Below are 25,349 nucleotides of genomic sequence, written 5' to 3' on the forward strand. Positions count from 1 at the left end.
GGAGATCAATATACAGGATTTCTTACATAAAACAGTGAGGGTTACAAGGTGTAAGAGTCACATGTCCTTCATAGATCACTGTGCTATATTGAAAGAATTAGAATTTATAAACTACACGTAATAAAAGGATCTCTGTATTAAAAGCAGTAAAGCACTCACCCATCAACATAAAACAAAAACCCATCACCTGTGTGTCACATAATATGCTTTGCAGGGGACACATTAACCATCTATGCTACTTGATTCACAACTGGTTCTAGATAACACACAGATCAATCCAGCAGGTGCATTAACCTCCAGAGTTATCTTTACCATTACTATTATTATACATTGGGATTTACTGGATACACACAGATCTATGCTGCAGATGCCTTAACCCCATGAGATATTTTAAAATGCAGGCTTTGCAACCAATTAACCATGTTTTCCTTGTTACAAATCTTTTTGTCGCAAAGTAAAAAAAATACAAGTATTAGTTGAGGCACAGATTTTGCTTCAGGGTTGCGTCACTTTTTTTGTCGCCACCTCAACGTAAAATCTAATTTGTTAAATATTGTAATGTGTTGCTATATGGCGGTGTACTGGGCAGGATGCCTGAATTATATTTGACACGCCTGGTCACCACCACTAGGTCACACTACTTTGGTCTTCAACAGCCTTGTTGGTCAGTGAACCAAGGTTTCATGTAAAGCACATAGGTGGTTGAGCTTTCTTGGTTTTCACGACTTAGAGCTGGACCAACTTTCATTTTCTTTCCGTGCTGGGTCTTGTCTTTTTCAATTTCAAAAAGATTTTAAAACACATTTCTTTTGTTTGTAGCACTGCTTTCCCATTTGTCTGCTTCTGTGATTCGCACCAAACTCAGGGTACTCGCGCTAAAGAATTACAACATAAACAGATACATATAAATAGCTAATGATGTTAAATTGTACTGGAATGTGTAAATAAAGTCTATTTGGCAGCATAGCATTGAGATGGAAATTGTGTTTAAATAGAGTTAGAGAAAGAATGATATAGGACATTAAGGATATAAAGTCTGCAATAACATTTTTAACATGTGATGCGGGTGGCACTTGAAAGGGCAGGCTTACTTAAAAATACAAACACAAAAGGTCAATGAATACCCAGCAGTATGGCATCATATCCAGGGCAAGTGTAAGCTGGGCTGGCTTGGATTAAGGTGTCTTGTACAGCACCATTATCCAGGTTTCTCTTATTTCCTTGTTCCGCAGAGTGTATATGATAGGGTTGAGCAGCGGCGTTGCAACTGTGTAAAGGACAGACAAGGCTTTGTTTAAGTTAAGGGAGCTTTCACTTTTTGGTGTGGCATAGATTGCAATCAGTGGGCCAAAATATGTACTGACCACAGCAAGGTGGGAGCTGCAGGTGGAGAATGCTTTGTTTCTCCCAGTGGCTGATGGGATTTTCAAAATGGCCGACATGATGTACACATAAGACAAAATGATTAACAGAAAAGGAACTGATAAAATTAGAAAAGACACAATAAAAGCGTACACTTCAATGTAAGAGGTTTCCGAACAGGCTGCTTTCAGAAGAGATCCATATTCACAGGAAAAGTGGTCTATCACATTTTCACCTGGGAATTTTAATCTCTGCAGTAGGTTTACTGTAACAAAAGGGATTGTAAAGCCTCCAACCCAAGCACCAGCAACTAGCTTAACACAAAACGCATGGTGCATGAGAGTGCTGTAATGCAAGGGGAAGCATATGGCGGTGTACCTGTCATAAGCCATGACTGTCAACAGGAAACACTCACTAGTCAACAATGAACCGAAGAAATAGAATTGCATCAGACAACTGACAAGGGAAAATGAAATGACATCTACCAGTAGCCCAGAAAGCAGGCTGGGAGCAGTGGTTGTGGGGTACCAGACTTCCAAGAAAGACAAATTGCCCAGAAAGAAGTACATAGGTGAGTATAAGCGTTTACTGATGGATACTGTGGCAACGATGAGGCTATTACCAGCAACAGTTAGCATGTAGATGGTGATGAACAGCAGGAAGAGGAAGGGCTTCAGATTTGGAACGACTTGCAGTCCCAGAAGAAGAAATTTGTTGTTACTTGTTACATTTTCTAAACAGTTTGCGGGAGCCATGATAGTATTCTGTGAAAGAAAGAATCACAGTTTTATACAATTGAATTCACGATTTAATAACGGGATTGAAGGAGTTATCTATTATGCTAAAGATACTGGGGTCGGCCTGGGCAGTGAACTCCGCTCTGTTCACAGAGTTTGCAGGGTTTTCTGCACTCCTTTCTCCGCGGAGCTTGTGGAGTGCAGGAAACTTCACTCTCCATAGTGCAGTGAACTTGTTTCCCCTCCCACACTTGCCAACAGTAAGTTGGCAAGTGTGAGCTGGCACTCAGGTAGAATTTCTACTCAAGCAGCAGGAAGATAAGCATGAATGGCAGTTGGCGCTGCCCCCACCACCAGCAGAACTCTGGTGACTTTTTATGTCACTGCCACATAGCGGAGCTCCAAGAAATCTGCCCAGACCCACTCTGGGGCTCATGTATGAGCTTGTTCTGCAGTGCAGCGCAGCGCAGCCACTTACCTTGCCATGCTGCACTGCGTGGCAGGGAAAGAACAGGATTCCACTGTATTTAAGTTAATGGGGCTGATTCCTGTCCTTTCTGCTGCAGTTACACCTTTTAGCAGCCTAGCACCAACTCAGGCATCCTTGCACCTGGGTGCATGGGTGCCTGTGCTGCACGTTGGATTTGCTTTGTGCAAACAATCCTGGGAGTCATATTACTTTTCCCTTCTGTGCTGCAGAATGCAGCACACATAGAAATGTAAGAAGCATAGAGAAATAAAAATATGTCTTGTTAACCATGTAAATCTGGGAAAGTGTCAAAATCCATGGGTGTTGTGTGGGGACACCCACACCATAGCCCAGGAAACCCCTTCCCAGCACAGAGTACGCAATGCTTTGATTTGCTCTGCTTCAGACTTTTGGAGCCACTCAAAGCCATGCAAAGTGATTTTGCATGGCTTCAAAAATCTGAGGGTGCATCATGCATGTATTACGTTGCGTGCTGCAAACGTGATGTAACCCTGTCATACATAAACCCCACTATGTGGATACAAGACATCACATATGAACCTTTTGATCTCATTAGCATACTTTCTGATCCTTAGTAATACATTTTGGGGACCGTTTGAATGAAGCGCAGCAATGAATGCGGCAAATTACAATCAATCACATTCCATAAAGTGTCTCATAATGGGTGATTTTTGCTAACTTATTTAGCAAACTCTTCTGGTGTACCCACAATGATTAGAATTTATTGAATCAAGAGCGCAGCTCATACTGTGTCGTCTACAAGATGCTGGCATCAGCAAAGGCTTGTACGGGTCTGAAGAGGATAAGAGGGAAAGATAGTTCAAAAGACCTTTGCAGAAATACATTCTAATGTGATGTCTGCTGACTTTAGGCCTGACACCAATGCTCGACCACAACACTGAAAGTGTTAAAAATGATGCATTTCTGTGTCGCTGGGACTTTTCTCAGCCTAGCTGTCATGGCCAGTAGCATGTGGGAGGCTGGATTCGGCAAATCTGCAGTAGGTCATGCTAAAACACATACTTCAGCAGTTTAGAAAGAACCAACTAGAGGTCTTTCCAAAGATTGATAAAGAAAGGTTTTACACGGACTTTGACCTTTCTCTTCTTTTATTATACTTATGCTGAAAAACAGAAATGACATTGATGTGATTCCTGACAGTACCCCTCTCAAAGACTGATTTATCGATCCAGGTTTGAGAGGACACTGTAAGTGAAACCGTCTCTTAGTTGAGGGGCATGAAAATGTTCTGTTGGCTCTCACGATCTGTCTTCTGGACCATAACCTCTCCAGTCAAAAAGATAGTAAATTTTTCCTTTGATTCTTTTAGACTTTAAAATTCCCTTCACTACATATTCAGGATGTCCATTTAACGAAAGAGGGCCATAAGGCTTGGATAGTCCTGTGTTATGTACAGTTTTCTTTTGAAGGGCTACATGAAAGATGTGATGAATACCTGAATTAGGATGTATTTTCAGTTTGACAGTGACTGGCCCCCAAACTTGCTCAATGGAATAGAGTCCTAAAAAACAGGGTTGAAATTTCCTATTGCCTTTTAATTTTAGATGACAAGACAATAACCAGACCTGATCAAGCACTTGGTACTCTGGTGCTAACGTTCGATGTTTATCTGCGTATTTCTTGTAGCTTACCATGGAATTCACGAAATTCGATTCTGATGACTTATGAATAATGGTTAGATCCTTCTTTAAATCCCTTACGGCAGGCACCTAAAACTCTTCTTGACAAATAAAAGAGTTATAGTGTCCATAGTTCAAAAAGAAAGGTGAGTACCCAGTAGAAACATTCTTAGCATTGATAAATGTGAATTTTGCCATCCATAACAGCTCAGACCATTCACCCCCCTGATCCAGAAGGAACAATTGGAGATACTGCTCCAATTTGTGGTTTAGTATGCTCAGTTTTACCGTCTTTCTCATGGTGGTAACTGGTGGACTGTCTGACTTCTACTCCCAAACCATGCATAAAGGCCTTCCAAAATGGGACAACAAATTGGGAACACCTATCTGAGATCACAATTTTAGGAACCTCATGAGCTTTTACAATGTGTTCACTAAACTGTCGACTTCTGAGCAGATTGAATCCATGTTAAAGGGACAAAATGACTCATTTTAGTAAATGTATCCAAAAATTCCAAAATGGTATTAAACCCCGACTTTAAGGTAGTTATACTATCAAGTCCATAGTGACTGTATGCCAGGCATGAGATGGGGTGGGCTCTTGCTGTAACAATCCCTGGGGTGCCTGTCTAACAGATTTTACATGAGCACAGAGTTCACACGTCTCTACATACAATTTGATATGAGAGTTCATTTTTGGCCACCTTAAATAAGGTTGAACCAAATCCATGGTCTTAAGTAGCCCTTTATCCCTGCTAAGGGTTGATCATGGCACTCATGTCGTGCCTTTTCCTCAATGCCCTTCATCAGTAAATATAAGGCCCCATTACAATATGACACCTGGTTTTGTACCTTCCTTCCAATTCCTTGTGAATACCAATCAAACATTTCCTCCAGAGTCATACTCTTCGGAACTTCCTCTTCAAAAGAAACAGTACAAATAATTTTGGACTCTGGAATTATAGGCTGCGGATCTACTGAATGTTCTTGCGTATCTGTTTGGATCCAGGAGAAGGCATCCGCTTTACCATTCTTATTCCCAGGACAATATGTTATTACAAAGTCAAAATCAGTGAAGTAGAGAGACCAACGGAGTTGTCTAGGAGTCAAGGTTTTCGCCGTCTTCAAGAATTGAAGGTTCTTGTGGTCTGAAAATACAGTTACAGTGTTTCTGGCTCCCAATAAGTAATGCTTCCAGTCTTCAAAAGTATTCTTAACTGCTAATAATTATTTTTCAGTAATGGTGTAGTTAATCGCAGGGGGGGGTACATTTTCCAGATCTATATGCCATTGGTTGCAGCTGGCCTATGTTTATGTATGATGCTGCAAAAACACTCCACCAATCGCTTCATCTGGTGCATCAGCTTTCAGAAAGAGGGGATCGGCTGGGTCTGCATGCAGCAAGATAAGAGCAGAGGTGAAACTCTTCTTTAAATACATAACCACCTACTCTGCCTCCTCAGACCATTGGAAATGTACTCCCTTCTTGAGGAGTTGTGTAATAGGAACAATTTTTTGTGAGTAGCCTTGAATGAATCGCTGGTAGAAATTGGCAAGGGCGAGAAATCTTTGGACTTCTTTAACATCTTTTGGCGATGGGCAATTGACTACAGATTGCACTTTTTTAGGATCCATGGTAATCCCTTCTGGGGACAGAACAAATCCCAAAAATTCTACAATTTGGGCACAGAAAACACAGTTTTTCAATTTTGCATTGAACTGATGGAGGCGAAGTCGATCAAGTACCATTCTGATATGAGCTGGGTGTTCTTAAAGAGCTTTAGAGAATATCAAAATGTCATCCAGATAGACCACTTCAATTTTGTCAATTAAGTCTCTCATAATTTCATTGATAACATGTTGGAATGCTACTGGAGCATTGCAGAGGCCAAATTGTATGACTTGGTATTCAAATAGGCCATATTTTGTCCAAAATGTATTCTTTCATTCACAACCTTTTTTCATTCAAATGAGGTGATATTCAACACAAAGATCCAATTTCGTGAACATTTGGGCTTCCTTGATTTTATCTAGTAGAACAGAAATCAAGGGTAGAGGATAGAGAATCTTGATAGTGATTTGATTTAACGCTTGATAGTCTATACACAATCCTAAGGACCCTTGTTTCTTTGGTATGAAAAATAATGGGGAAGAAACTTGGGACTGTGAGGGTCTAATGAATCCATTAGCAAGATAGCGATCCAGATTTTCCTTGAGATAACTGTTTTCAGCCTCAGTCAAAGTGTAAATTCTGCTGCAAGGGAGAACTGCTCCTGGTTCCAAGTCAATCGTACAATCATATGGACGATGAGGAGGCAATTTTTTGGCTACTTGTTCACAAAAAACTTCTTAGAATTCGTGGTACTCGGTAGGAATTTTGATGGAATCAATTACGCCAATAGATTCTCCTCCTAGCGACAGCAAAGAGGCTTGGGAAGGTCCTTGTAGGAAAGTAGGACCTGCTTACTATGGTTACGCCCACTTTTTGCTGTGTTTCACTGATTTATCAATTTTAGTCTGGCTGGGGCCCTGCTAACCAGGAACCCAGCCTAGCTTCTTCCTCTCTAAACTGATTTCAGAAGGAAAAATATTACGTAACTTAGCTTCTGTAAATACTGCAAATTCTACGTCTTCGTTAAGACGAGAATTTGGTCTGCGCAGCTCTCGGGCCCAGGCAGCTGCTAGTGTGGTACGTTGGGTTTTCAATATTGCTGGAAGAACGCCTGGCACCTTGAGATATTTAATAAGAAGTGAGCTGTTGGGTTCCTTTAATGCTTATTCCTCTATTGTAAGGAATTTCCGACAGGCTGTTACCTTACTACAGCTAGATGAACAAAACCTATTTTTACAAACTGCTGCCCAACTAAGGTTATGCTTAAAATCTGCCTCTTGGGAGTTGAGCTTTAGAGTTGATAGTAGGTCAAGTAAAACTGCAAGCAGAATGTTCCCCATTGGTAAATTCTGTGAAATAAAAACCCCCCAACCATACATATGTTGGAACCTCCCCCATGGAGTTAGGCGATTTATCCTTTTGTTAAGGTATAACTTACTTCCTCTGAACTGTCTTCTGTCCAAATGGCATGGTGGTTCAGATATTTGTAATTTCTGTAATTGTAATTCCCAGGATTTGTACCATGTTGTCTTTGTTTGTCCGGCTCTTATGGCATTTAGACGCAAATGGTTGAGACCTATGTGCCTCCAATTGGGTATTTCTACTGCTTATGATTTTATTGAAGCAATGCTTAATCCTCCAAACGAAATGTTTTGTTTTAAATTGTTTAACTTTTTAAAATGTTTTTTAACATTATATTGATAACTGAATATTCTGTAAAACTTCTTTCTTGTGTTCTCATGAAATTTGTTGTTTATTCTTTATTGAATTTTTATGTGGACCTCAATTGAGTTCCGTTATCATAAATAAACAAATTTGAATTTGATTTCATGTGCATTAGGTACACTCCAACTTGGTTACTGGGTTACCTGTGTGGTACCTAGTATATGGTACTTTAGGTACCAAGGGCATAGGTACCCCAGAGGCCTACCAGAGGCTAAAGCACATATTATGCCACCCCTGGGAAGTCTTCCAAAATGACACCACCGGTCTGCTACTGCAGCCTGGATAAGATGGTGCTTGCACATTTTACTTAGATATAGTATAACTATATCTACCTTTTAAAACAGACACATATAAACCTATAAGTCACTCCTATGGCAGGTCTTGACAATCATGGATGCAGAGTGCTTGGTTGTCTGTGAGAAGGCGCCCTAGCATGAGCTGAGCCCCTCTGCAGCTTTCAGAATCCCTTCCTTATAGCTGTTCTGTGATACAGCCATACCATATACTATTAAGTGCGTTATAACCTTGCGGTTAATGCCAACTTTGGAATGGCTGCATCAAAAGATGCTGTGTTTGGTGTCAAATACTTTGGAATACTACCCCCCCCCCCCCACCAGTTCTGGTGGTGGGGGTAGCATTCCACCCTTCTAGAGGGAGAAGACATGTACACACTGCTCTGCCTGGTAAAAGTTAAACAGAGCCCCAGCATCACAAAATGGATGCTGCTGCCACAGACACAAGTCTGACCTCCTGCTGCTGGACAAAACTCCAGCAGGGGAGGCCTGGACAATAGGTTTCCTATCACAGGGAGGTGTAACCACCTCCCCAGACAAGCTTTAGTGTATTGGGGCAGGGTGGGTGCATTCAGTGAATGCTTTTCAGACAGTGCCTGGGGCACACAAGGTGTCCCCGTGCATTTCCTAGTTCAAAATGGTTGCCGGGGCACTCAGCCCAGCTCTGGCATGAAAATGTACAAAGGAGAAGGGGTGGAACCACCCCCTCCCCAGGTCCTCCCATAGGTGGGACCTTAGAGTTAGTCCAACCCCTAAACTTAGTATAAGTATAGGAACAGTGTCCCCAGGACTTTAGATTACCCTTGTTGAAACTTTGCAACATATATCTTGGACCTTCGACATTCTATTTCAAGTAGAAGACTGAAGAAATCTCCCTTGGGGTCAATGAGTGATTCCCCTGTTTAAACAGGCACCAAAGAAGCATCTTGCCGGTCTGCATTTTCAAAGGCTCTCTCCGGATCCCGAGGATTCTGCAACATAGGACATAAACTGCCACATATCCCCGAGGCAGACACGAGTCCCCAGCAAAGCTGAGACCTGTAGCCATCACGAGAGACGTGGGACCGGAACACCTAGACATCCAGCAAATTTGCTAGTGCATCAACTTCCCATGGTTTCCTGAGGTTGTGCATTGGGATACTTGTAGTCCAAGCCCTGAGCATCTTTTGCACCAAAGCTTGTGGGCCTACTCTCCATGAGTGTTTCGTGGGCCCTCTTTCTGTATTTCTGCTTGAGGCCCCTTCACGATCCCTGGTCTGTCGACTGGTGGGTCCCAACAAAGGAATCTCCTATGTTTCTTGGGCTTCCTGGTTGCCCCACACATGCCCTGACTCCTCTCCATAGGGTGAGTCCCTCAGACCTTGCTGGTCTGCACCAATGCCAATCTTTTTATTCTGCGTGGGTTGCTGTTGCCAAGGCTTCTTGGGTCCAATCCGGATACTGACACTGCAGCACTTGACATCTGGCTTGAGACAGCTGAAATCTAGCTCCTGGTTGTCGTCGACACCTCCTGGTCCTTGTGGCTGAAGAGTCAAGCTTCACCTACATCACCTGAAATCACCGACATCGGCTGGCATCTTCCTGTTGCCTCCCTGGTCACTGGCAAGTGACCAAGACTCTGTCCCCTCTGCTTTCAGGTTCTTCAGATCTTCGATCCACCCTTGGATCCATCTGGACACTCTTCATCTGGTCGCCTGCAGCACTTCTTTGCAGCTCTCCATAGGAAACGATTACGAAACCCGACACAAAAAGACACTTATGCACCCGGCTTCCCTGAGTGAGGTAATACGAGTACTTTGGTGCTCCCGGGGTTTGCACCTAGTCTACTCCTAAGTGTCCTTAATCTTTACAAATCTAATTGCGACTTTCTACATAGAAGTCAATGGTGATTCGCGGCTGTGTTTAGACACTTAACACGTTCCCCCATGGGTCTCCTACGGACCTACCTTGGGAGGCTCCTGTTTTCCCAGCGGTCCTACAGGCCCTAGGCCTTGCTTCTATCTCTCTCGTGGTTCTTACACCACTTTCTTAGTATATGGTTTGTTAGGCCCCTAGGGCAAAACGTATACTATGCTAATTTACTGTGTGCTACTTAAGTAATTGTATTGTACTTTTGCCTCTAGCCTCGAGGGGTGTGTTTAGAATAAATACATATATTTTATATTTATATACCTGGTGTGGTTCTCCTTTCATGTGATCATTCATGATATTATAGACTGGTAAAACAAGCTGTTTTACATTCCTTCTCAACTTAGCCTAAAGGCTACTCTACACAGCTTCCACTAGGATACCATCAATAAGGGGTAGTTTGGACTGGTGCAAGGTGCCCACTAGAATAGTGGACAGCATATGCCAGACCAACTTCTCACAGTCCTGAGCATTTGTCTGGGGAGTGGTAACAACATGCTGAACAATATGTGAATTTCATTTCAACCGTTCTATTTTCCCAGTTGATGGTGGGATTGTGTACAGACAGCCAGGGCAGACCCAACATTATTTGGAATTGTGGGCATCCATACGAGTGAATTGAAGGATCTCAAAATGACAATCCGACAGAATAAATTCCATAGGTTCAGTATCACGGGTGATGGGACAGGAAGAAAGATTAGTTCTGTCAACTTCTTGAGGATAGCCTTTACCCCAATACTTTGGGCGTACTTAATATCACAAAAATTACCAGTGGCCCCAGAATCAATCTTTTATTTATTTTTTTGTAAAATGTGTTTATTATTTTCAAACACCCACAACAAATAAGAGGATGGGCTGTTGCCTCTACATGGAGCCCAACCATTAGGAAGAAGGAGATAGTGACATCATTACACAATTAAGGTTAATCAACGATCCCCAATCAAACCAGGTGCAGATACACCTCAATACAAGTATTGTCACAGTGTCAAGGTTCCTACATTTCTCTGTGCTATTATGGTTAATGTCTTCTGCATCAAAGCCCCATCCTACTCTTCCTCAGATGCCTGCCCCAAAATCACCCTCCCCTCCCCCGCCCGCGCTACTGCCTTAAGGCTAAGTGGGATCAAATGGTGAGTCATATTGTACGGGTTCCCCCGGTGACCTCATTTTAACAACATTCTTAAGCATCCTGACTACTATGGAAGCCGGAAATCGCTTCACGCTCTGTGCCTCAATATGCAGATATCTAGTCTACTGGTCTCCCTCAGCCGTTAATGCGCTCGCCTCTTAGTCAGTTTCTAGATCTGTCGCTTTCAGCTCTGTCACAAGGGCCTCCCAGGCTCGCGCCGCCTCTAATGCCTTGTCATTATGGGATCTATGGGCTTGCTGTAATCGAACTGAGCTCTCGCTGTTTGCCCACTTAAGGAATGCAGATTTCCACCTTATATAGCTAGGACCCGCCGTTGCTTTCCAGAGGGATGCAATTTCTCGTTTAGCAAGCACCAATCCTAAGTCTATGAATTTGCTAGTTAACTTCGTTTTGCTAATGTGCAGAAACCAATGTAGCAGGCAAGTCCCCCCATCCGGTGTGATCTGTCGCCCCGTTATATTACAGAGTAAAGCGGTTATCTCTTCCCAATATGTCCCCAACTGCGGGCAACCCCACAGCATGTGCAAGAGATCTGCAACCTCTAATCTACAACGGGGGCAAAGAGCCGTATTAACATGAAAATATTGATTGATTTTAGCCGGCGTAAGATATGCCCTGTGCAATGTAAAAAATGTAATCCGCTGGAATCTAGAATTTCTGGTGCCCTACCATGCCCTTTTAAGTATCTGCGACCAGGCCGCATCAGGTATCTCTTTAGCTAAATCCACCGCCCACTGCTCACGTAGCCTCTGCAGCTGTGCCAATCCCTCTCCCAGCATACATTTATGTGTGTGTGTTATACAGTGACCGCCTTATACATGCCCGCTACCATCACATCATATTGACACGCCTCGCTCGTTTGCGGTTCCGAAAGGCCAGTACCCCAGTGCTTCTGGATGGCGGCAACCAGGGCTGCATGCAATAAGAAGTGACCCCGCGGGAGTCCAAAGGTGTCCTGTAATGCACCAAAAGGTAAAAGTAAACCATCTCCAAATAAATCGCCCACCATCTGGAGTCCCAGTGATTCCCACTCCGCGAGGGCAGACCAATCTCCGCCATGTGGCAGGGCCGTGCACATGCCCAACGGTATTTCCGGGGCGTAAGGTCGCTGTACCCCAACTCTGCTGTGGTAGCGTTTCCAGCAATGTCTCAGGACACATTCTGCAGATGACAAATCGGTAGCCCGCAACCTTTGCTGCAGTACCGCAAACAATAGAACATGCCGCCGAACATCCGGCTCAGTCCCTCGCTCTGGCCCTTGAAACTCCTGTGCCACGCCTGGGTGAGGTGTTGAAACTGTGCAGCTAAATAATATAATTCAAAATCAGGGACAGCTAGGCCTCCCTTGGTTCTTGAGTGGATCAGATTATCCAACGCCACTCGGTGCCTCCCTATTCCCCAAATATAGCCCCCACCATAGAGCGGAATTGCAGGAATAGTGCGACGGGTATACATATAGGCAAGGTCCGGAAGAAATTTAAAAGCTGAGGGAGCGCTACCATTTTCAACCATGCTACTCGGCCTGCCACCGATAGTGGCAGAGTCCCCCAGAAATGCATGCTGCCCTTAAGCCCCCTTAGAGCTCTACCTATGTTACCTTCAAGCAGTTCTTCCTGCCTATGATACACGTGCGTCCCCAAATAGGGAAGGCACCTAGGTACTCATACCGAATCAGGCGGTAGGTCAGGTTGGACACACACTCTGGCCACCGGAAACACACATGTCTTTGCCCAATTGACTAGCAGGCCAGAGATATCCCCAAATCGGCTGAGCAAGGAACGCGCTCCGTCCAATGCGCCTCACACATCTCTCAAAAACAGCAGCAGATCATTAGCATATAATGGGATATAATGTGACTGACCACCGAGCCTCAAGCCCCAGAACGCCCTCCCCATCCTGGCCCTCGCCGCTAATGGTTCCATCGCTAGGGCAAAGAGCAGCGGGGAGAGTGGGCAACCCTGTCTAGTACCACACCCTACTGGATATGAAGAGGATACAATTCTGCCAACCCTCACTCTGGCGCTTGCCGACTATTATAATATTTCAGTCCAGCGTGTATATCCCTCGCCAAGCCTGAAGGCTTTCATGACTGAGAATAGGTAGGGCCATTCCAAGCTGTCAAATGCCTTAGCAATGTCCACCGAGAGGACGACTGCGTGCCCCTCCGCTCCATGGTCCCCATCCAGTATCCGTATTAGTCTGCGTATGTTGCCAGCAGTATTGCGAGTGGGGATGAAGCGGGCCTGGTCTGAGTGCACCAGTCACGTCATTAAGGGAAGGAGTCTCATAGCCCATACACGACTCAGTATTTTACAGTCAGTGGTTTGCATAGATAGAGGTCGGTATGAGGAGGGGAATGATGATGGCCTCCCTGGTGGAGGTCGGCAACATACCCCGCTGCCTAGCCTCTTTAGATACCATCACCAGTCTGGGGACCAGGAGGTCGATATATGCTAAATAGAATTCTATGGGCAACCCATTGCTGCCCGGAGTTTTGTGGCGTGCCAATTGTTTAAGGGCACAACGAACTTCAGTGAGTGTGATGTCCCGACCAAGGGACTCCGCCTCTTCCACCACGACGGTAGGCAGTTCGAGGTCCTCCAAAAATGCCTGAACATCCATCTCCCCTGTTTGTAAGCAACTAGTATATAAGTCCACATAGAAGGGCCTAAACCGGTCATTTATTTGATGTTGCGTACATTCCAGTTGTCCAGACGATGAAGTCAATGCCAATATGGGTACACACCTAGGGGCAGGATCAGCCAACCATGCCAATAGCGTACTCACCTTATCCCGTTCAGCATGCGTGCGGGCAAAGTAAGCTCTGTGTTGAAACACCATAAGCGCTCCAAGACCACTGCTACTGCTTCCCTCCGGGCCTGGACTATGTCCCGGTCCTCGATGCCACCAGAGTGGGCTCTTTCAGCCTCCCTAAGGGCCTGTTCCTCAGTTTCAATTTCTTGCAACAAAGCTTCCGCACACCCACCCATTTATTAATACAAATCCCGCGAATCACTACTTTAAAAGCGTCCCATTACAGGGCAGTCGTTGAGGCCGAACCTTCATTTTCTGCCAAATACCACTCAACACCAACATCCAGTTCAGTACGGAAGGCTGGGTCTTCCAGCAACTCTTCTTGTCGACTTACCTGCTCTCTTCTAGGTCGCTGCGCTTTTTGTGTGGGTCCGACATTGAAGCAGCGTTTCTTCAGTCCGGGTCATCTCTCGGCGGCATCTCTCGGACCCATTTCATTAACCTGCACAAAGGAGAAGAAAGAAAAGACAAGTCAAACCTGCATTGACGATGTAGACGGAAACAGCTCTCTCGCGCTGAACCTCATTTTATATATTTCGTTGCTACTTACCTGATCCTGCTCCTGGTTCTATGAGGATCTGTTCCCCTTTTTTGGCATACCTATTGAAGGGAAAGATAAAAGTAACAATCAGATTACCTGAATACAAGGTTTATTTTTGTTATTTTTTCGCTGTTAAACACAGTAGCATTTTGAGCATTATTTTCACGAGCAAGATCTGGCTTATAGGTAGGCTATAGCACCTCCACAGAATATTACATTTTAGCTCCTTTCTCAAGTAACCCTCAGCTCAGCATTGTCTCATTATTATTTTTTAGAACCAGGCACAAACTTTTACATCTATCACTCATTGTATGGAGGAAGGGCTATATCAAGGTAGGGAGTAGTACTATAAACAGAATAAAGGGATATAGGAGGAACATTCCTGCATGCTAATTTTTTCTCTGTGATTCTCTCCTTGCTCACAGCCTTTTGTTTTATCCTGACGGGTCCTGTGCCACTTGGGTTCGACATGGGATATCTTCCCTTTTTCCTTGTTTTGTTTCCCTTCTTCCCCGGGTTATCATTGTCACTTTGACTTTGTTGGGTGCAATAGGTGGCTTAGGGAAGTTGTGGACCTTGCTTCATGTTCATGACGTTACTGCAAAAATATTGTTGAACCTTGACAGAAACTGTCTCAGGAATATCCACCGTAATGCTTTATTCCTGGATTTCCTGGCCAGGATTAAAATGAACATAGGATGGTTGCAGTCAATGATTTTCAGTAGCCCTTCACCCCTCCTAGCTGCATACATGCAACATGCTTCTGACAATTTGATATAGCCCTACCATATGTCACTACAGCTTTTGTCAGGACCTATGATCCCCTATATTCCCCTTTTTTCCTACCTTGATTCTGGTGGTTGAGGGCAGGCCCACTTTAGTCTGGGGCTGCTCAAAACACACAGCAGTAATACCGAGTTTCAAAGTAGTAGGAGCTCGAACAGGCGTGGGAGTGATGGCGGCTCCATGTAGTCACACATTCGTCAGGGTGAGACCACTGTCCCTGCACTTACCTCCTCCTAGTGTTAAATCATATACTCCTACTGCTCTTTGTTTGTGTAGATATTTGTCGGGGAGGTTGAGGTAGGATTTTTTTTCCTCTCCTTCTTTCTGTGTTATTCAATCGATCTTTGCTACCAAGGAAATTAGTGACAAATCTGAGCCTGAAGCAGGACCGTGTTCTTTCTCCACAATTATTCAACTTGTTCTCAGCTGACCTCTCGATCATATTGATCCTATTATATACAATGTTATATTGGTCAGCTGTAAAAACATCAGGCTGCAATGACTTAGAGACTGGCTATGCATATATTCATCAACAAATGGCATGACAGTTAACTTAAAGAAAATAAAGATCATGGAGGGAAGCAGAATAACAAATTAACCAAGCAACAACAAGGGTTTTGGCTGAAGCACAGTAAGGCTACACCAGTAAATGAGTTAACAAGAAGGTTGCCAGTACTGTGCGGTGAATTAATATTTAAAGGGCCCGAGCTACAAATCGCTCATTGCCACAGACCACTCTTTCAGTCAAAGTTTTTTAAACAAAGTTCAATGATTTTATTTATTATTTCTCTTTTTGAGGAGAGGTTTTTTTTCAGATGTATATAAAAAAGCCCCCGCTCTACGGGACTATGTGAATCTCCCACCAATCACTGACCATCGGAAATGTGGCACCTGTTTGTACTGTTCCTCCACCATCGAAGGGAATCTGTTCCTATATGAAGGCATATCATGGAAACATGACCAATTTACAAACTGTAAAACGAAGAACCTGGTTTACGGTTTAATCTGCCCATGCAATAAGCTTTATATTGGGAAAACGAATCAGGAAGCCAGACAAAGGATGTCACAGCACAAATCCAGGATAAAGAATAAGACACTTACAGCTCCCCTGGTCCAACATTGGATTGACGAATCCCATGGGGAAAACGATTTAAGATGGACAATAATATCAAAGATCGAACCAGACCCAAGAGGTGGTGATGTAGAGGCCAAACTGAGACAGCGAGAAGCAATGCTGATTCTTAAATTTAACACCACCATTCGAGGCTTAAATGAAATGTCTGAACTGCACAACCTTTAAACTTTTTCGAACGTGCCGTCCTTGAATTATGTCGTAATAAATTTAGAGAATCCTACTGAAATCGAAAAGAACTCCTGATCCTTTCTTCAAACATTGTAGCAATCATTAATTAGGGTCCTACCCTCTCCTCATTTTCTACCATACAACAATTAGACAATATAGATGGGGTACTCCTGCTCCACACATAATGATACAATAATCTAGAAGCATTTAGTTTTTTACACAAGTCTCCACAAAACAAATAACACAATGTGCGACGATTTCGCAATGTCCACGTTTGACAATGTGGCATATTACCCAACCGAGTCACCTTTATAATTATTCACCAGATGCGCGAAGTTTTCATGCGATAATATTATCAATCCAACCAAGAGGGAGAATACCAATTTAAGAATCAGTCGATTTTCCTATGAACATAATCATTCTTAATAAACACACTTGAAATGCCGGCATACACAACCTGATTAAACTACTAATCCCGGCAACGCGCCTACGCTAACCCGGAAGCCAGCCTTCCATTTTAAACAAGATGACCCGAAACTAGCTAATGGCGTCTGCATTGATGGCGGAGATGCGTTAAGGAGGATACCAAAAAAGACTGAAGGTAAACCCGCAAGACTTAGCCCCTAATATCTTTGCTAGGCAACCTCATAAATGATGCACGCGGCACAGACTCGCCAAGAACTATTTAAACGCGTGGCGCTTGGCCAATTTGTAACTACGAAAAATGGACAACAATGGGCATTCATGCGTTAATCTTGATAACCTCTCAAGCGACAACCGTGAAACGAGAATAACCAGTAGCGCCGCCGGCATTGATATAAATGATGTTAGCGACATAATGCTGCCAAAATAAGTTTAAATACGAATTGCCAAGTGAATGTTTTATAAACAAAACGGATCACAACTTGTAATCTTGCACCAATCCCGCAAATCAGATATGAGACAATACGTTTCCGACATCTTGAAATGGTCACTCCTTATGAGAGCAGAAAACTAGCGCCGCCAACAATTACATTGAAAAGATGAGCACAGCGCATAGAGAATTATAGTCCCCACCTGTATCAATCCAGTTCACTTTTCAACTTTAGATCTTACAAGAAACTTTCTTTTCCTTTTTTTAGAGATATAAACAATTGAAAACAAAACATAAAATGATACAATGGATTTGGGATCTTAAAAAACCCAGTAGATAAAGTAGAATTCACCCGACCAACCTTCAAGTAAATACAATGACCAACAGCTCTCCTCATGAGAAGCCTCATTCGAAACAACGTTAGACAAATCTTCCACTTTTTCTTTTTTAGCTTCACGGATGTGAAGACAATACATAGAAGCCCGGGTATGATCTGAGTATATGCAGAACCGTATGTAAGTTGAGAGTTGCCCATATAGATGACTGACAGTATGTTCTTGAACTTGTGTCTTTCAGACTGTGTTGTTTGGTCCTGAAGAGAATCCCCCGATTCTTAGGGATTCGAAACGCGTCAACCTTTTTGTCATATTCTTTGCTTGTATAGACCAATCGTTTTCAAATATGTTTTTGTAAATATAACAATAATTGATGGTCTATTTTTTTAATATAATTGTAAAAGTGTATCCTTCCATTGAGTGGAGTAGGTTTTACCTGCCAATATAAATAGTACCTATGCAGGGCCTATAATATAAAATCAATCCCTGGTTGAAAAAACCTCCCCTTGTTTCACCACCCATTTGTATTGTCTGTCGTCAAATGATGTCCAAGAGTGAAATGTGTTAAATGTTCAATCTTTCTTCTCCATTCCCTGGCATTCTTGCCTCCTTTTCCTTAAAACCCGTTTCACTTCCATAATTTTTTTTTGCCATTGTTCCTCCTAGATTGTTTACAATGAATGTATTAGACTGAAGCTAAAACCATACATTCTGTTGTTTACAATTTTTTTATATACATTTGAAAAAAACACTCTCCTCAAAAAGAGAAATAATAAATAAAATCATTGAACTTTGTTTAAAAAACTTTGACTGAAAGAGTGGTCTGTGGCAATGAGCGATTTGTAGCTCGGGGCCCTTTAAATATTAATTCACCTCGAGGAACAAATTAAAGCAATTGATCTTGCAAGCCAACTTACTGAGCAGACAACAACTGACAGGTACCTGGGAGTTCTTTTGATGGTAGGGCCACTTTCAAACAGCATAGAAAGGATTTGAAGAGGGAAGTTGTTTCCTTGACCCAGGCATTACGTACCCTACAAAGAGTATTAAAGGTCCAAGCTGTGAACCACAATTGAAAGTCATTGCAGCAAGACTGTTTCTGACATTACATATGGTAAGAGAGCAGAGATGCAGCACTTTTAATCTCTTTTAAAGTATTTAGATCATTGTTCCAACTTCCACTGAACCCATCGCCAGCCCAGATCAGACTGGAGTTTGGGCTCATTAATCGATTAGCAGTGAAGAAAGGTGCCTATGCAAAAACTTGGAACAGAATAAGGCCAATCTCTGAAAGTCAATTATGCCAAGTTCTGTGGCAGGAGATACAAAGGAATGAAATAGCACCAGCCAGCCTTTAATTGGATCCAGGGATCAAGGAACTGGGAATCCAAGCAATATCAGCAAATTCCCATCCTCCTTCTGCTTTTAAATCTATAGTAAAGAAATTATCACTTCTCAACAATAAAGAGAAATAAAACAGCTGATTGCATGCCTGATCCCTGTTCAATGAATATAAAATACTCAAGTGTCAACCATCTCCAGAAGCTGGATGGTAAAAAACTAAAAAATTGATTTTATGCATTTCCATTTCATATGTGCACTGTAGAAAATCATACAGGCTCTTGAAACTGCAGCAATAGTCCTGTTTTTATACACGTAACAGTAGCTCATATTTTATAAATATCATATTTTTTAATATAATGTCTTTTTTAAATCTGCTCATAGCAAGACATGAAGAATCACATAGATGGTGATTTATATAATCTTATTTTGAGGTCAAAATTTTGATTTTTTTATCATAAGAATGTTGTATTAAATGTAATGTTAGTGCTTTGGTTTTAAATACCTATGCATGAATAAACTTTACTTACTTACCTCCTCTGCTCCAATGGAGTAGCCACCCCATTGAAATGTATTATGATATTATTGATTACATTCTGGTGACACCTGAAATTACATCATTTACAATGTCACTGTGCAACAGTAAACACAACCAGTGCCCTGACGCTGAGAGAGTAAGTAAAAATAACATTTCAGCTTTAAGTAATTTTAACTATTGCTGAAATATGATAGTCATAAAGTATTTAATCAAATTTGGCAACATTTTATTGTCAATATCAACTCATGGCTAAGTATGATAGTTTGAAGAGAGATTAAATACTTTTGCAGAACAAAATATGGGAGGGAGCTAACTGGACCTGAAGGGGTGAGGAATTACACAGACATACATATTACACAGACGTACAATTGAAGGGAAAAATGGTGTGAGGGTAGACACTTCTGATGAAATTAGCAGATTTCGTAACATAAAATGTTTTGATGGCTGTGACTTCAGCACCCACCTAACATCCTCTATTTAGGGGCTCCATATTTTGGTTGATCATTAGATAGGTAATTGCACCTGATGGGAGAAATATGCTGCACAGTAGGAGTCACACCAAATTCAAAATAAATATATGGAAAGAAGAAAAACTGAAACAAAGTCTTATTATGTAGGTCAAGATTTCCAATGGTTGCCACCCCAAGCTAGAACGAGACATCTTCTAGACTGTCAGCCGTTTACGGTGAATTATGACATAGATGTCCCTGGAGCTGTCAGCAGAGAACACAAGGGTAGGGTATCTGGTGCTGCTACAGACCCCACCTTCCACCCAGGAAGTGTCTTGCAAAACAGGTGATATTTTGTAAATGTGGTGATCTCTCCTGTTAGTCAGCTGCTGGCTGAACAGGCAATCTGGAAGAGCCATATTTTATATACTGTGGATTACCTCTGGGACATACGTGTGCCAAGGGACAGCCTTTCATCTTCTTCAAAAATTGAGGTGCCCTGGGACTTATACTCTATCCGCTAAATCACCTCTATGTGTCTGAAAATATTTCAGTAACATACATTTTTTTTTCATTTGACTGCCGAGGAACTGTGTACAAAATGTTCTCATTTTCTCCTCTTTTTTACCTTCTCTTAATCTTCCCCAACTTTTTCCTTCCTGTGTGTAAATATTCAAATTGTACATTGTATGTGAGATTATTCAGTACAAAAATACTGTCCAACAAAAAAAATGTAGCTAGAATGCAGATATCCACACAGAAACACTCTCCCCCCGTCACAGATCTGGGTTTAGTCCATCATCGTTCTTCAGCTCACTTCGCCTCCCCAGTTCAGACCCAGCTATATGCAAATCAGTCTTGACCCTGTTCCTTATGGGAACAGTCCAGCCCGGACTGCCAAGCCAGGTCTTCTCTGGACCGGAAACAAGCATCCTGGGAGCGGTTTCGAGGTAATTATTAACAGTAAAATTTGAGTAGTTCAGTTGTACTTTCTCAGACAATCCTACTCATATTTTTCGGAGATGTCTGAAGTGGGAAGGTTAATCCGCCTACGCTGAGCAGGCACACCCTGCGTATTGGCTGAAGGTTTAAGACAAGCTTGTAAAGGACTAAAGGTTCCCTATCATGCTAAACCCTTTCTCTTAAAACTTTTCACTTTCTTCTAATTTCAAAATGACTGACCCCGCAAATGGCAGTGGAGGCAAGGAAGGAGACAAATTTTCAAATATCCTTAACATTTCAGAAAACTGCTGAAAGGCAGTAACTCTTAAATTATTAGAACATGGGTTACCTGCAACAGGTGGCCATGGTACCTTCGTGATTGAGGCACACGAGGTGTTGAGAACAGAGGTATTCTATTCTTCGGTAAAATCCCACCTGCAGATCCTTAAACACACATGTTCTATGAATACATTGAAGTGGATCCACCAGAAGAATACATCCCATACGAGGACATAGAAGTCCTGTTAACCTACCAGCAACATAAAAACTGGTTTAAAGGCACCCTAAAATACACAACGTCAGTCGTAAGACTAGGTGCGCTCAGCATAGAAGGGGCGACATGGCCAGTCTTAGTGCCTTACACTCCTCATCCTGAGATAGACAGACTCCCAGTAGGGGAAGTGCGTACACTTTACAAAGAAGTAGTCAGGCTATACAGACATATTGTTCAGTTTGTCATGCGAACACTCACATTACAACCTGCGAGAGCTGCTCCATCTGGGACAGTCAAGACCCAGCCAACACCAATAATTAGTCCACAAACACTAAAAGCAATAATGGGTGTGTCCCCATCAAGAAGGGATCAAGTACCATTCTGGATTGCTAAAAAAATAGCACAGTTGGAAGCAGTATTTCCACATATGGGTCCACAGGAAAAGCACAGAATGTTAACAATTTGCTTGCCATTGGAACGGTTCCCTCAGTTGAGGATTGTACCACATGGGAAACAATCTTTGCTGCGTTATACATTAGAATACATGGTACCCCAACAATATCAGTTATTCCTGAAGTATAAAAACAGATACAGATTGAGTACAGGGCAGGACCTGCCTTGGACTTGGGGTTGACCAAGTCTTGGCAATTATGCTGATCAACATCAAAGAGGAAGCAGCAGCAGTGGTCATATGCCAACGCCTAAGGGAAACAACTCCTGAAAATGAGGGGCGGGCATTACCAAAAAGTATTGACGACATCTAGGCAGAGATAGTTTGGGAGCAAAACTCGGGAAACCTCTAGTGGTGGGTAGCTCTGAAAAAGAGAGCTCAAAGCAAGCACCCACTTCTTCTAAAAAGAAGTGGGATAATAGTCACCTAAAATAATTAAAACAGAAACATTTAACAATCAAGGGGTGGGTCTCCCCAATGGGAATCCTCTGAAAAGAGGTACAACCTTAGGGATTGTGATAACATTAAGAAAGCTGACAGGTATCAGGATACTGATGCACATTCCTTTCGTTCCTTTCAGGGTTCATCAAAAACTTCAGAAAGGCAAGGATGGTCAGAACAAAAAATTGAACACAGACCAAAGGGAACAAGGGAGACACATTGCATTTCAGATTTGATTATCAAACAGGACGAGCAACCTAAAACAATGACTCCATTTTATAAAAAGAAGGTAGCTGGCTTAAAAAATAGAAATGCCCAGCTTACTGATGACTCAGCTTCTGAATGGGAAATGGGCTCTGATGATGCTAGACAGTAAGGAAGTAGGAATAATAGCTCACCAGAACCTAAAGGAATTTCTGGTGACAGCAGGATTGAATGAGTATATCATGGTAGAAACACAAGATACACAAATTTAATCTGCAAATTGAGGGAGACTTCTCAAGAAACATTAAAGATCTATTTTGGGAAAATTCGACATTTGGATTTGGCATCCTGTTGGCCGAAAATGATCGGCCGCCTGAATTTATAATGGATTGCCCAAAGGGGGAAAGCATAATTTTGCCTGCTTTCCCCAACCTCATTCCTGTTTCCTTAAAACACTGATACGCAAGGAAGTGGGTGCAAGCACTAGCTTTGGCATTATACTGCAACCATGCAGGGTGGGACGTGGAGTTAAAACACCACAAAATCCTACTAAAAACAAATCCAACACCACAGAGAGAGTACCCGATTAAAATTGAAGCAAAAAAACAGGTCAAAGACATCTTAGACCAACTTGAATACGAAGGTGTGAGTGAAACTTGCACATCATCAATGAACAACCCTTTATTTTCCGTAATGAAACCTGACAACACATATCATTTGGTTTTAGATTACAGGCACTTGAACTCATCCACAAAAACATTTTCAGTTCAGAACGCAGACAGTGCTGCATTGATAAATGACATCGTACGGAAGAAATACAAATAAATACTACATATCTCAAAAAGGATTTTATGCCAAAATATAGCTCCTGAAAGCAGATATTTGACCGGATTTTCAGCCTTTGGCACTCAGAGTCAGTTTTGTTGCCTGCCCCAAAGCTATAAGAACAGCCCAGGTTATTGTCAGTAAGGGTATCAAAGCTCTTACAAACATACGATGAAGAGGCAGTGTCCTATGTGGATGATATCTATCTGCCGGTCGATGTATTACCTGTTCACGTATGCAGGGTGAACGACATAATTGTTGGTTTTGCCAATTTGGGCTACAAATTTAACTTCTAAAAACCAAAAATTGCCCATCTCAATGTCCTTTTTTGGAATATGAGCTGTCAGGTGAAGGCAAAAGCCTTGCCACAAATTTTCTAGAAAAATATGCGCTAATATAGCCTCGTAAAACTCTGAAAAGTTTACAGTCCATATTAGGATTCCTAAATTTCAGCAGAACATACATTCAAGACTATGTAGAAAGAGTCAAACCTTTCTATGTCTTAATCAGACCATACTTCACAGCAAACACATACTGACACTCTTAGGTCAGTTCAAGCTGACATGATAGCTTCAAAACACTTGCAGACACAAGTAAACGTCTGCAACCTGGTAATACAGGTTGTCACTTGCTTATCAGGGTATACCTACATCACGTTCAATGAAGGTGAGACTGTCCCTATAGCATACAAATCTCACCTGTACACTAATGCTGAATATAGATTTGCAGCAACAGAAAAAACACTGACAGCTGTACAGGCTGCTATAATGAAAGAAAGAGCACTAGCACAGGGGAAACACATCATTGTTGTAACTCCGATACTGACTTTAGAAGCAGTAACTAAAGCCAGCATTCCAAATGCAATCCACGATGGATACTATGGGGTAATTCCTCTCACTGCAACAGATGTAGAATATAGATACAAATCAAGACTTAGAACACAAGCATTCTTGAAATACGAACAATAATACCCTCTGCCGAATGAAATCTTGTCTCTAGATCAGTACAAATACATAATTTGTACTGACGGTTCTGCCTAACCTGCCATAGGAAGCAAACAGCAGTATAGTGCTGAAAGCGCTATAGTGAAAGGTCGGATGCAGGATGGTAAGTTCCATCCAAGCAATAGGACTAGGCAATCTCTCGGAGATTGTACAGCTCAGCTAGCAGAATTAAAATCCCTGATTATAGTGCTATAGTATATGGATCAGGATTTCCCCACACTGGTTATGTGTGATTCATTCTACTGTGTGCAATCTTACAATGAATTTCATCACTACTGGGGCCAGAATGGATTTAGAGACGCCAAGGCAAGCACAATAAAAGACAAATTGTTATCTTACCAAGTGGCAAAGCTGAAAGCAGGCCTACCATGGGCTCAAGTTATTCACACTTTTAGTCATCAGCCTGTTGGCTTACACATTGAAGGAAATTCACTGGCTGATGAAGCCGCCAAGGTGACAGTGCAAACTGCTGCTGTCGCCGCAATCACTCAGTCACACACAAAAATAGACAGAGATATAGTAGTAGCCATCAATGCCTCAAAGAACGGCTCACCCGTCCTGCCAAAAGGCTTTCCACTCAAGTACTCCTACAAGTTAGATGCGCATAACAAACTGTATGCTCAAATTCCAGGAGTGGGGATAGAGTAATACCAAATAAAGATCACAGATTAGGTTTAATACTAGCTGGACCCAAGAGTCTTGGCTCAGCACACGCAGGAGTCATTGCAACAATTTCATTATTGAATCAGTGTTAATGGTGGTCGGTGCTGACAAAACAAACTAAAGACTATTTCTTGAAGTGCGATAGTTGCCAGCAGATGAAGTGTTCCACCATTCAGAGGCTGCCACAAACACCATTACTGATTTTCAGACAGACCGCTAGCATGTGTCTATATGGACCACTTCGGCCCCTCAAATTCTGACGGGGCTTACAAGTACATATTGGTGGCAGTGGATTCATGCTCTAGATTCCTATGGGTTTGGCCCCAGTGCTCAGCTGACGCTCGAACTGTTATAAAGGATTTGAGAGTCTTCTTCGGGACACGCACAATTGGCACATTACATTCCAAATGTTGTCCTGTGTTTAGCTCTAGGGCTTACAAAGAAGTCAT

The 25,349-nt window shown here is 42.4% G+C and overlaps 1 protein-coding gene across 1 annotated transcript in view; it reads right to left on the reverse strand.

Moving 5' to 3' along the window:
• Window positions 1-1,175: 1,175 nt before the first annotated feature.
• The window catches only part of LOC147678829 (olfactory receptor 6X1-like), a 30,435-nt gene continuing 6,261 nt past the window's right edge, over window positions 1,176-25,349 (reverse strand). Inside the window, exon 2 of the mRNA XM_086945748.1 lies at window positions 1,176-2,126. Coding sequence (XP_086801874.1) covers window positions 1,176-2,126 — 951 coding nt within the window. The remainder of the gene's footprint in view (window positions 2,127-25,349) is intronic.

The sequence above is a fragment of the Lissotriton vulgaris genome, chromosome 12, assembly GCF_964263255.1.
Source record: "Lissotriton vulgaris chromosome 12, aLisVul1.2, whole genome shotgun sequence".
NCBI lineage: Eukaryota > Metazoa > Chordata > Amphibia > Caudata > Salamandridae > Lissotriton > Lissotriton vulgaris.